This window comes from Puma concolor, chromosome D2 (genome assembly GCF_028749965.1).
Source record: "Puma concolor isolate L17-30 chromosome D2, mPumCon1.1.hap2, whole genome shotgun sequence".
In the NCBI taxonomy this organism is placed as follows: Eukaryota; Metazoa; Chordata; class Mammalia; order Carnivora; family Felidae; genus Puma; species Puma concolor.
The window spans coordinates 65,598,378-65,611,758 of NC_141677.1; the positions used below are offsets into that span (position 1 = coordinate 65,598,378).

At 43.1% G+C, this 13,381-nt stretch overlaps 1 protein-coding gene across 6 annotated transcripts in view; it reads right to left on the reverse strand.

Annotated features, from left to right (window-relative positions):
- Positions 1 to 13,381, reverse strand: part of SORCS1 (sortilin related VPS10 domain containing receptor 1) — a 550,691-nt gene that overhangs the window by 42,823 nt on the left and 494,487 nt on the right. Inside the window, exons 25-27 of one of the 6 annotated variants that reach the window (XM_086680816.1) lie at positions 3,134 to 3,239; positions 2,851 to 3,011; positions 882 to 1,028 (exon numbers count right to left, since the gene is read on the reverse strand). In XM_086680816.1, the coding sequence (XP_086536942.1) occupies positions 964 to 1,028; positions 2,851 to 3,011; positions 3,134 to 3,239 (332 nt within the window). In that variant the 3' untranslated portion in view covers positions 882 to 963. Of the gene's footprint in view, positions 1 to 881; positions 1,302 to 2,850; positions 3,012 to 3,133; positions 3,240 to 13,381 lie in introns of those variants that run through there. The other 5 variants (XM_086680817.1, XM_086680821.1, XM_086680820.1 and 2 more) reach the window with 5 other exon arrangements.

The following is a 13,381-nucleotide window of genomic DNA, read 5'->3' on the forward strand; positions in this document are numbered from 1 at the left end:
GATCAGTGTGTAGGGAAGCTGGCATGCTGACGGATCAGAAATTTGAATGTGACAAGGGCAAGGTTGGCAGGCGCCAGGCCAGTATTTAGGAAATACCGAGGTTCATGTCCAGAATCTTGCAACATGTTTGGGAAGAAAAAAGTAGGGGGACTTGAAAGACCACTTGGAAACTGGAAGGAAGAGGTACAAAGACATCAAGAGGTCATGATCACACATGGATAGCAAACACATGGGGAGGCCAGACGATGGGTAACTGGGATTCTCTTTTCTATGTTGGTTGGGGTGAGAGTAGGGAAGCTGCAAGGGAAAGCCTGGGTGAGGGAAAGGTCCACTTCTCACACGCCTGCCCCCTGCCTGCCTGCATCACTCTGCCTGAGTATATGGAACTTCAACTCGCTTCTTCATCCCTGGGGCCATACAGAATGCAAAAAAGCAGCCCTGTGGTCACCGCTGGCGAACAGAGCTACCAGAGATAACTGAGAACAGAAAAATGGCAGTAAGGAAAGTGGAACAGAGAAACAGCTCAGGGTTTCACACTCCTGTGCATGTCTTTGTGTCTTATGAAAGGGGCTGGGGTGGCTAATCCACCCGTCAGCCCGTAGAGCTAAAATAGCTGTTAAATCTAGAGCCAAGAATATTTCCAAAAACACATGCAGATTTCCTTGGCCTCTATATGTTATGAATGTTCTACAAACACGACCGATCAGAAAAAAGAGAGAGAGGGAGAAAGGGGGAGGGGAGTGTTTTTTCCATTAAAATAGAGCACCTGTACACTGCCCCTCCAAGCATGTTCTCAAGGTATTGTCCACATGCACAGGCTTAAAGCTAAAAACCCTTGTTGTCTGTGTCTGAAGAATTAAAAAGTCCCGATGCAGTGAGTGTTTGTTTGTTTGTTTGTTTGGATTTTGATTGTTTTTATTTTATTTTTTTTTGTTTGTTTTTGTTTTTACTGGCGTCCTCCATTCAAACATTTACATAGGTAGGGATTTCTTTTGTGCTTTGATTCTCAGCAACTATGGAAATACTTCCTGGCAAAATAGGAAACAGAACAACAAAGGAAAGAAAAAAAAAAACATAAAGTTAGTGGTCATGAAGGATGGTGCACTTGACAAGAGCGAAATTCTTTCCTGATCGGCAGGTCGCCTGTAGCCTTTGGGGGTTTTCCTTAAATTGCAAATTGCGCCCCAGCAGATCCCCGCTTTGGCGTTGAAGGCGGAGTGGCGTGTCTTGCTCTTTGCAATCGGAGAGATGAGTCACCAGGTTGAGTAGAAGGGGAGGGAGGGGAGGGTAAAGCTACTCTCCTAAGAGAAAACGTGTAACACTTACTCACTTAATGACACTGGAAATGGGAAGGTGTCAGAGACTGTGCAGTGTGCTGCCAGACGCTCCTGGCGAAGGAGGGATCGCCACTTTAATAAAGTCAACGGCGCTGTGCTTCATACCCCGTGGAAATGGGATTGAAAACCAAATGACCCACAAAAATGCGCTTACAAGCTTTAGAAGTAAATAGACAGGGTGAATGCTTCTCTGGACTTAAAGACAGAAAAGCCTTTTTCTCCTGAACCTAAAGCAATTACACACTTATCACCCTGTCTCCCCAAATAAAAGAGAGCACGCTCTGAAAACTGGACCCCAGTTGTGGCCACAGTTGTTATTATTACTTCTGATACAAGCCAGTCACTGCACTGAAATTTTCCCCAATACAGCCAAGAACTTTTCCCCCATCCATTTAAAGAGAGGGCTATGTTTCCACTTAGGTGCTCATTTTGTTTTCTAAGTAGCAGATACAAAATCCTAGGCAATGAATGGCCTTCTAGAAGGTTTGGTATTCTGACATTAGAGGGAGGCATGAATGGTTAAATAATAATTTATCCACCCTGGGCAACAATACAGGATCTAGATGGCAATATTACAACATCAACTCCTGATTCCTGATGCCAACTCCTGATTCCCGGCAAGCCATGGATCCCAATGGTGGTTCCATGGGTTTGTCGACCTCCCTTGGCAAGTTTCCTCTGCCACAAATAGTAAGGTTCTAGACCTAGCTGTTGGGATTCCCATGCTTAATTCATAGGCAGAGAGACAGAGCTCTACTGATATAGAGTAAGGTCCATTTTAAGACTTCTGATAGGGGACAGGTAAAAATGAGGAAAAAATCTGCTGATCTGCTCTGTAACAGTCTAGCCCTCCAGTGGTCTCTTTCAGGAAACGTCACTCCTGGAATGTTCTATAAATTTTATGCCTCTTGTCCTCAGAATTCCCAGGTTCCGTGTTTCCTGGAGGACAGTTTTTAGATGACTGCCAAATTAAAAAGAAAAAAAAAAAAAAACCAAACAAACAAAAACCCAGGGTCATCAGCCCGGTCCTCCTCTATCATGTCACTTCTCTACAAGTATTCTGGAGTAATATCTCCTCCTTAGAGTTGTCTCTAGGTGAGGCTGTCCTGTCTTACCCTGTCACTCCATAGCCTGCTCCTCATAAGCTGCCTGGCCCTCCAGATGACCAGATCCAGCCTCTGAGGCCCATCCTTCTTGTACATTGTTAGAAAAAATGCTTTGCTCTTTGCCCATGAACATTTTTGGAGCCCCATATTTAAAGGAAAAGTTTTTGCAAAAAGAAGAATAAAGTCACAAGAGAGGGAGGGAAAAAAAAACTACATAGGAGCAAGAAGGCTTTTTTTTTTTTTTTTCTTAGTCCAATGGGAGGAAGCAGGGAAAAAGACATCTTAGCTGTTTCTCTCAGGAATGTTAGAGCAGAAGAAAGTGGTTACGTCAAGCCAGAAAGGGGTTAGGCAGAGTCAGCCATTAACTACCCAGGCTGAACAGCTGAGGGCTACTGGGAGTCATTTACCTATGAGCTGGGAATCCACCTTCTCATCTATCAGTTGGCCAGGCCTCCTGAGTTCAGTCTGAGGGATATGGGGCCTGCTTTCAGTGGGACTGACTCGACTGACCATCTCTCGTTCTTTCTCATTTTGCATCTGGGCATAAACATTAATCCCCGGGATCTTCCTAAAACATTAACAGACAGCATCATGGCTATGCATGGGAGACGTACATCGCGGCATTTCATGCTTCTGAACCTGTCAGGGAGAAGGACAGGGGAGGGGAGACATGGACGGAAGGACACGTACCTTTTAAACTTGTAGATGACGAACACGGCCAGCCCCACAAACACCACTGAGAGCAGCATCAGCATGGCAGACCCACTGTGAGTTGGAGTGAGGTCCACCAGCGGGGCTAGGGGAGAATACAAGGCATGGTCACCGGCAGAGATGGGGGCATGCCTGGCTCTGTAAGAGGCTCACAACTCTCCCCACAGAGGCATGGTGAGTGCCAGGAAACCAGGTGGAGTCTGCACACAGATGATGTCACACAGCTGACACGTGAGGGGGGCATCGGAGCCTGTCCTAGCCCCTAGGATGCTCCAGCTGGCCTATTTAAGAAGTGCAGTGGATGACTGGAAACACAGACCCTGGAGCCAGAGTTTGGGGATTCCAGGCTGCTCTCCCATGTGCTGGCTATGGGATTCTAGGCACGTTATTTCACTCAACAGGCTTATGTGGTGAGATGAGAACAGCAGTACATATCTCACCAGGTTTTTGTAGGGACCAGTTGAATTAATGTACGTAAAGCACTGATAACAGTACTAGACATGTATTAAGTCTTCTGTAAGTTCCACAGTTTATTACTACTGCTGCTATTATTTTTAATCAACACCTATAAGACTATAATTACTATACTTTCCTATACTCTCGAATGCAAGCTTTCCTCGCACTAAGCAATGCACATCCCCAGAAAAACCAACAGGGAGATTTTTATGAATTATCCCCACCCCCCTCTGTCTCTGCAACCATCATGTGAGACAAAGAACTAGAGAGTAATGGAGCATCCTTATCTCTTCTGCACACAGGAAACTGATGGCTAAGTGAGTATTTCACAAAATCAGCCACTGTGATGCAGGCAGAGGGGTGTATGATTCAGGGTCGTCTGTAGAACTTCCCAAAGCCCTGACAGCTCATACCAGGAAAGACCAGCCTCTCAGATGCAGTGAGTTCTCCTCTTGGACCAAATAGATGCATTTGCATCCATAAAAGTCCTCCAGCCCTGAGTTTGCTCTCAGAGCGTAGCATCTCTCTCTCCACCTCCAAGTCCTCTGCAATCTTAGGGTCAAATCTGTTCGTGCTTTAAGGGCTTTGTTTGCAATTAATTTTCAATCTCTCAAAAACTGACATTTTGCAAATATAGCGTAGCTCAAGCATAAAAGCCAAACCACATGCACACCTTAGAAGCCTGGATGCTGACCTTTATCTTCCATCATTTAAGTCAAGTCTGGTAGTCAGAAATGTGGGTGACCTTCAAGCACCATTTCCCGTGGCTTTTCTCTGTTGGGAGCCAAGAAGGCAACCTTCTCATCACCCGGGTACAAAGGTTCAGGAATGGGGACTGTATACTGACATTCTCCAACAAGACCCGAGGAAGCCTCTGCTCTGTCTGGTTATTGTACGATTGAGTTCCAGCCACTCAGCGCTACTGAAAAGCCATGTTCCGGACACCAAATCGTTTTGGTGGGAAACACAGGTCAAGCCCTCTTTCTCAGAAAACAGGTTTAGTTGTTGTAGTAGAATCAGCTTTTAGAAAGCAGGCAAATTAAGCAACCCCTGTGATTCTCTCTCCTGTGTAAGTCGAGCAGCGCTTGTGCTTGTGGTGCCCGTGGGTGAGTCTGTGTGTGAGGAGGCTGTGGTGAGACAGCCAAGGCCAAGGTGCTTCCGGGTCAAAATGAGAACATGACAGTGTCTTTCATTCACTGAGGCAAACACAGTGCCATCAGCAGAGGAGTCCGGAAACACTTGGGAACACACACCAGAATTGGCAGGCTGTCCCTGGAGAAGAGGCCACCTTTTGTTTTTCATGGACATTATCACGACTGACTCGCACAAATGTAAGGCGGGGGCAGTGTGACCTCTGCTGAACAGAAAAGAACAGTGAGGCTCTCACTGGTTCATGTCGTTCCAAAGGACACAGAACCAGGAAGTGGAAGTACTAAGCCTTAAACCCGAGCCCCATCCCAAACACACACCTGGGGCAAATTTCAGCAGAACATACCAGAAATTTAAAAACATACTTCTGTCTATATACCAAGAACTGTATCTTCTATATATCTATGGAAGAACTACAGTGTGAGAAGCAAATTAAGTGGCTCCAGCTAAAATAGTATCAAGCCTTAACAGGACCAATTAGAATCACAGAGCATGCACTCTTACACTTGGGTGACATATATATGTTCATACATATGGTATGTGTGTGCACGCGTGCACGGTTCATGTGCATAGAGAAACGTGCCCAGCACCTGGCTTCAACACACACCAATCCACAGACATTATTTTATTTTTCCCCATCTAGTCCCGACAACCTCAACTGTTGGGTTATTCTGAAGCAAATCTTAGCTATCATATAATTCCATCTGTAACTCTCAAAGAGAAGGTCTTGCTCTGTCTTGACATTATCACAACCGTGTCATCACACACAAGGAAATAAAAGTGGGAAGATACTTTATAGGTAATCCTCTAATGCAAACCCTTAGCTTGACAGGGAACACATACAGGTTCAGGGAGGGGCCTCTGTTTAAGACGGTTTAGAGGCAGGTTAGCTGTATGAGGAAACTTCTCCTTCCTAGCTGCATGCTTTTTCAAAAGCAGCAGAGATCAGTGCTATGCAGTTACCAGGAAGGATACTGGTAACTGCTTGAAAGGGCTGGCATTTGGAATAAATGGAAAAGTAAAGAGAGGAAATTGCTTCGGCCAGGCTCTCGCTAGCAGAGAAAGTGTGCGTGCGCACACACACATGCATACACACACGCGCGCGCGCGCGCGTGCACTCCCGTCCCTTCCTCATCCTCTATCTCCACATCACAGGCTTAAATCATTCAATTCCAAATCATTCCTCATTAAATCATCATTCGTAAATAAGCAGCAATAGCACTGGTAAGTAATTAGCAAAGTATTTTGGGAAAATGAACTTCTGTAATCTGAGTTCTAAAGCGCACGCTGTCTGCTGCCCCCATCTCTGCATCACTTAGCAGCATGCGGGTGGGGGGGGGGGCAGCAGCAGGCAGACCAGGGAGAGACTGGATGCCACTGCCCTCTGTGTTCCGTGGCGCTACTTGCTGACCTGGCCCGGGATATAAACGGGCCTATTACTGCCGCACAACAGCAGCTGCATTATCTCAGTTTGCCTAACACTTAGGTGCGTGTGTGTGTGTGTTCTGCTGAGGAATGAAAACTTGTGATAAATGGGTTTTAGTTTGTTGTGTGGAATTAGCATAAATTAATCCCTCTCCAGTTGCAGCCTAAACAAGGTAGAAAAGGGAAAGAATGTGCTGAGCAGTTTATTTGCCATTATCCACACACAGAGTTAAAGCAGGGACATGTCCGTTCTGTAAGTGAGTCCACATTTTCTAAGCGTGGGTGCTGGCTCACATTGTTTCTGAAATCCTGCGAGGACTCAGAAGTGCACTGAATTATGTTCTATTCATGAGGACCTAGGCTGATTATAGTAATGGCATTGCTTATGAGGATAACAAGTCTTCCTGTGAAAAGTGAATGATGTATATAGGGTGTGCTGAATAAATGGTCATGGCCTGTGTGCATGAAAGCAATTTCAAAACTCCATGTCTGGGGTGAAGAAATTGATTACAGTCCCTTTTTGGTACCAGGTTCTGAGTCTGCCACTTCTGGGCTTAAGTGACTTACCCTGAACCTCAATGCCATCATCTACATAATGGAGCTAAAACTAAGTGCTTGATTTAGAAAGTTGTGAGGATAAACCAAGACGGAATTTTTATAGCACTTGGCATAATACCCAGCACATAGTATGCGCTCAATGTTTGTAACGCTGTCCTGTCTTTGCTATTGTATCCCGAAAGGGTCTTCTATAGAAAACAAGCCCCGATGGATGATGGAATTAACCATGCTAGATAATTTTGAAAATTCCCCATCTTAGAAATTTGCAATGCTCATCAGTAATTAAACTTTCACAGCAGTCCTGCAGGAAAGAAACTCACTGAACTCTACCATAGTGTTTCCCAAAATCATATGGCCAAAGACCCTTTGCAGACCTAGGTCCCATGCAACATACTTGAGGAAGAGCTTCATACTGGGCACCACCTCCCCCTTTGCTACAGGCTTGCCCCTTTGTTTGGTCTATTTCCATGTTGTAAATATGGTGCCATCAGCCGGTGAAGCAGTGCTAGAAATCCTTAGTGCTGTCTGTACTCTCGTCCTAGCAAAGGGACTTTCTTGGAGAACTCCTACCTGCACTCTGACCCTGAAACCCTGAACTACATTTCAAATTCATTTGTACATTTCTAATGCAGGACTTAGTGCTGTCAAGAAACTCACAAAAGCAAGTCTGCCAAGCTTTGATTTTCTTTTTGACTCTCCTGCCTCCCAAGCAGACCTGAGCTGGGCTTTAGTAACATGCCCGGATATCATGAAATCCACGTGGTCTGAAATCTCTTTTCCAGAAATTAAGGTGATATGGAAATGGTACAAAGATAATCTAGAATGCAGAAAGAGTAACAGGTTTTCATTTACAAAAACACTTTTTCTTTCTATCAGTTCAAATCCAAACCCAATCATGAGAGCCATAAGGACTGCCATACTGTAATGAGATAAAGCCACAATCCTGGAGGCCTAATGGCCAGATTGTGTGAGAATTCCAGGGAAGGCACTAATGCCTGGTGAAGCATTGCTACTATTTTTAAATTGACGATAGTCTTCAGGAACGTCCAGCCATAGAGTTTAGGTCACTTGGACACGTAAGGACAACTATGGGTGACTCAAAGACAAAACTTATCACTGTAGTTGACAGACAAGAAGAGAAAGGTGTATTTTCGTTTTCTAGGGTTGAAAGTTCCAGGGTTGAAAATCTTGCTTACTTTGTAAAGTGTTTCTCAAAGTATAAATTTATAGACTACCCGAATCAGAATCACCTGGAGAATGTGTGAAAATGCAGTGCCCTAGGCTTCATCTGAGAAAAGAAAAATCCGTACGTCTTTGAGAATCGATCTCAGAAAACTATATGCAACATGCTACACAGGTCACTGTTGTGCACAACAGTTTGAGAATACTGCATGCAAGGTCCCACCTACTATCACTCATAACACATCCAGTCCTTATCTTTAGACTGTGCCTGACCTTTACATTCTCTGGGTCACTAAAATAAGACAAAATAAAAAACATACCCCTTGATTGCTAAAAGTAGCTTAACCTCATTGTAACTTTGGGAGAGCTTGTTAAACTACCTAAAAGCATTTCCAATCTCCCCTAAGAGAGTGGGCAGCCTTGTGGAGATTGACTGTATTGCTGGATAAATTCTCTACCCATCTTTATATCCAAGCCCTCTGCAATTTGAGTTTGAAGCTTTTCATAACAAGAGGTGAAATCTGTTTCCTCACCCCTTGAATCGGGACTAGTACTACAACATGATATGGCCATGGAATGAATTGGGAGTGAAAGTGTGTCAATGTGAGCTTCAAGGCCCCTGCACTTTTCCTCTATCTCTTGGAATCCTGTCATTGTCATGTATAAACACACCTAGAGTAGCCTGATGAAGCATGACAGATCACATTGATGAGACCTTAGTTCTAGAGCAGCCTACAGCCAGCAGACCTGGCACATGGGGCAGCCCAGCTAAGACCAGTAGAACTCCCTCCCCAATGATCTGTAGCTGATTGCAGACACACAATGAGCAGAGACAAAACCAGGACCACCAAAATGATCCACAGACTCAACAGCAATAATAGATGCTCACTGTTAAGCCACTGAATTTCTGGGTGGTTTGTTACACAGCAATAGCTTACTAATACCTTCTCTCTTCAAAATTCCTCTCTACTGATTAAACACCCAATTAGTAATTCTTTTTTTATTTTTATTTTAATGTTTATTTATGTTTGAGAGACAGAGAGAGACAGAGTGTGAGCGGGTGAGGGGCAGAGAGAGAGGGAGACACAGAATCTGAAGCGGGCTCCAGGCTCCAAGCTGTCAGCACAGAGCCCGACGCGGGGCTCGAACTCACAAACTGTGAGATCATGACCTGAGCGAAGTCAGACGCTTAACGGACTGAGCCACCCAGGCGCCCCACCAATTAGCAATTCTTATGTTTGGGCTCTACATTACCCAATTCTTGCCATGGAACTCTGCTCCCACAGGCAGACTGGCGGGACATAAGTAAGATAACCATAACTATTCTCTTCTAAACCAGAACACTTTACTGATGAAAAGGAGTGCTCTTAAAGCTTATGCACACACTACAGATACAACCCAGAGTACTCCTGTTCACCTCTAGGTAGAAGAAACTTAGTGTCTAAAAGGTAGCTTGTCCTAAGTCTGGTGTCTTCTCTGTATTTTATATGTGTTCTCCTGCCTTCCATCTCATGCCAATCTCTCTGGACTATGCGCCTTGCCTTCCCTTTGGGGAACTGTGTCTCCCGCATCCTAACTATCATTTCTATTTCCAACCTGATGCATATTTGTACCCTGTATCTGAACTGTTCGTATGATCCCTCCCCCTGACAATTTTCCACCTAAGAGTTTCTAGAAACATCCTCAGGCCAGGCCAACTCAGGCCAGTTACCATGTAGACATTTAAGGCTTTTTTCTTTTTCTTTCTTTCTCTTTCTTTCTTTCTTTCTTTCTTTCTTTCTTTCTTTCTTTCTTTCTTTTTTTCTTTTCTTCCTTCCTTCCTTCCTTCCTTCCTTCCTTCCTTCCTTCCTTCCTTCCTTCCTTTTCTTCTTCTTCTTCTTCTTCTTCTTCTTCTTCTTCTTCTTCTTCTTCTTCTTTTTATGGGGCCAGAAACATCTCAGGAAAATATGGTGAAGAAAGAATCTATTAGAAGCTAAAGAGCAACCTCAATGCTGGCCTCTGATATATTTATGAAAATAACACATTCATGCGATCACATTGGGGAAAGGAGTATGTTTAGATATGCTGGCACCCGTTATTACCTGCCATAAAGCCATAGTGGCTTAATAGTTGTCGGAAGCCACTGAATCCACACGACTGTGAAAAAGCCTAAATATTTGCAGAGGACAAAAAGCGTTTATTTGGGGGAAAAATAGAAGAAGGGAAAAATACTACTAGGATGACTTTACTTACAAAGATTTGTGAATGATAACTGTGTAGATAACAAGGCAACCGGAGACTAAAGGGATGGATGAATTTATTGGCTGTGGAAGAATTTCACTAGTACTAATTTCATCCCTAAATGGAAAATGTTATTGCAACAATTTATTTCACTTTACAGTTCAGAGCCCCACAACTCTACAATATGGCATCTGCATCCATAATGATGTCACTTAGATGATATTGTACTTTCTAAAGCTTCTCAACTGATGCTAATTCCACCTTCAAGTGGAAAGTCTCTTTCTCAATGTGAAAGTGTTGCACACAATTCACGATGTATCCTGACCTAGGCTGAAGTTCTGGTTCCTTACCCCCTCCCACATTTACTCATAACATATCCAAGGGTAGCAACTGAAGCCCGGAAATATTAATTTTCTAATATCTCTGCGATAGTTATCTTTTTATTACACCTAAAAAAGAAATTCAACCAGTCAGCAGCAACGATGGAGGCCAAGATAACACAAGATAACAGTTTTATTAAAAACCCACACATATCCTTGACCAAGGACAGCTTTCCTAAACCTAAACAGCTTCAACAAGGCAACTGCTAGACAGACAGGATAGGGTGGGAGTAGTTTGTATTAAAAAAAAAAAAAAAAAAAAAAATATATATATATATATATATATATATATATACATATATATATATATATATATATATTTAACCTGGAATTTGAGGCTCTTCCTTTGAGCAATATTAACCTTTCACATTTTTTATCATCTGCATCCAAAACTCTGGAAGAGCAGTGACCCCGCTGGAAAGCTGAGGGTAGAAGATCACCCTGGTTCTCTAACGCATGCAAAAAATACAGTGAAATGCAGAGGCATCATTTTCTGCTCCCACTAGCACATTAATAGCATCTAGATAATACAATTTGTTCAACTTTCATAAAACTCATGGCTATTCAATTACATCTGCCACTAAGATTCTAGTTCACACTTTAATCATTTTTCAACTGCCTCTCGGCCACAGCTCTTGGCTGGCCTTTGCCATTCATCTAGATAACGGATATAGTAGATCTCAGATTCACAGACATGTTTCATTTCTCCCCCCTTCCTCCCACTGCCATCTACCCATTCTGCCAATTAGGTTGGCTCCAGATATGCGGAAAAATTAGATTTTAATGTTTATTACTAATTTCCTCCTACACTTAATATCACAGGCCTTTCTTTTTTAATGCGTGCTTCTGTTTTAGTGGATGCCCTGAGCTATAAATCAGATTTATTGCTGGCGACAGACACGCACATCCCCTTGTTATACAGATGGAGTTGTGTCTGTAAAATGCTCTATGGGAGTGGTTGGTGAGCCTGGGGAAAGACCTGGCTGTATACACATCATTTGGGGAACTTGTTAAAAATGCACATTACCAGTATCACTCCTTGGGATTTGATTTATGTGCAGGAAGACCTGAAAAATCTCTACTTTTGTGAAGCTGTCTAAATAATCAGAAAGCAGAGTTGGGTCAAGAACAGATGCTTTATAACTGGGTTCGTCTACACTGGCTTATACAGAGTCTTTCCAACCATACATGTTTCCAGGGAAGGATCAGTTCCAGCACTTCTAGCTTTTGTAGGTCCTCTGTGTGGCAGCCACACCACGTAAGTTTCAGTTTATTTGTCCAATAAGTCATTCCTGTGAGATGCAAATCATCCCCGTGGTGCTGTTGTTTGTAATGTAGTGTGAATCAATCTAGTTAGGTTTTCTGTTCTCAAATAAAATAGTACCCCTTGCTTGTTCAGCCTTTAACTTCCATTCTCATGCAGAACCTCATCTCTTCTACCTTGAAAGAATCAACACATTTTTAAGCTGTTTTCCCCCACTCCCATGGCCAAATGTAATCACTGAATTTACTCATGACTGTGGGTTCTCACCGCAACAAAGATACAGAGTTTGAAATAGCTTAGAAGATTTGTACCAGCAATTAGGGCTTTGATCTATCCACTGTCAGCAGACCCCTCCTACCCAGGAATCGGCTATAAGGTGGTACATTCTAGCTCTCAATTGAATGTGCAGTCTGCTCCTGGTCTCACCAGGGTATCAACGTTCTATTTCCAGCTTCCAGGTAGAGTTTTCCTCTCATCTGCTTTATGATATCAAACCCGACATGAACCACTGATCTTTGGCAACCAAAAAAGAGGCTCCTACTTCTAGGGCTCCGTCTCTATCAGATAAGTTACCATCTCTTGCCTCGTGGGTTGAAAACATCTTCTAAAATGTGTAAAAAAATGTTGTTAAAAAGAGAAAGCTTATTGACTGTTGCCCAAACTTATTATTTAAAAAAATCCTTCTTCCATCTGCCCCTTCTTTCCTTTTCCATATGCATCATACTTTGCAATTTCAAGGATGCATTATTGAGGGTTTTCTCACTAGCAAGCATGGGTGATGAACAACAAAGGTTGTAACATAAATGGAGTATCAAATAATGGCAGATTTGATTTCCCTGAATTTATCCCTCTCTCTTGCCTCTGCTCATAATTTTACCTTCAGTAGATATATCAATTAAGGATATTTAAGGATATAGATCTAGATACCCCAAACCACATCAAATTATGCATCACTTTATACATAAACCACACAAAGTCACCTTGCTCTGCCTCTGCTCAACACAGCCCCTCAACCTGGCATGCTTATTTTCTCTTTGTTTTGGTGAATCCGTATTCAACCTTAAAGCTCATCTTTATTGAACCTGGCTGCTGCATGGAATATTTTTCATCTTCTTTATTTAGAATTAGTAAAGCTTCCTGCAAATCACTGTTGTGCCTCAGGTTCAGCCAGTGTGGACTGAGTGAGGCTCCTAGCTCATCTCACATCACCAGATGAACCAAAGGTTTAAAGGACTAATTGCAAAGTAAGGCACAGTGTCACGCGAGGAATAAGGTGATAAATCTGAAGTGGACCTCGCCCTTGAGTAAATTCCAAGTACGAGGGGCAATGAGAAAAACCGCTGGCATTTTAAGGATATCTTCTTAACAGCTTAACTTTGTCTTTTCATAAGCACCAACAGAGATCAAATGCTCTGCATCTGATTTGAAGCCTTCCTGTGAGTCTTACTGGAAAAACTCTCCCTGGGATGACATCGTAGCTCTTAAGATGTGGAAGAATGTAGGTAAATAAAAATAATACCAAGGAATAATAGAAGGCCAGGGTAAAACCATGGATGAGAGAGAGCTCAAGGGAGATGTCACAAAAGATGTGAA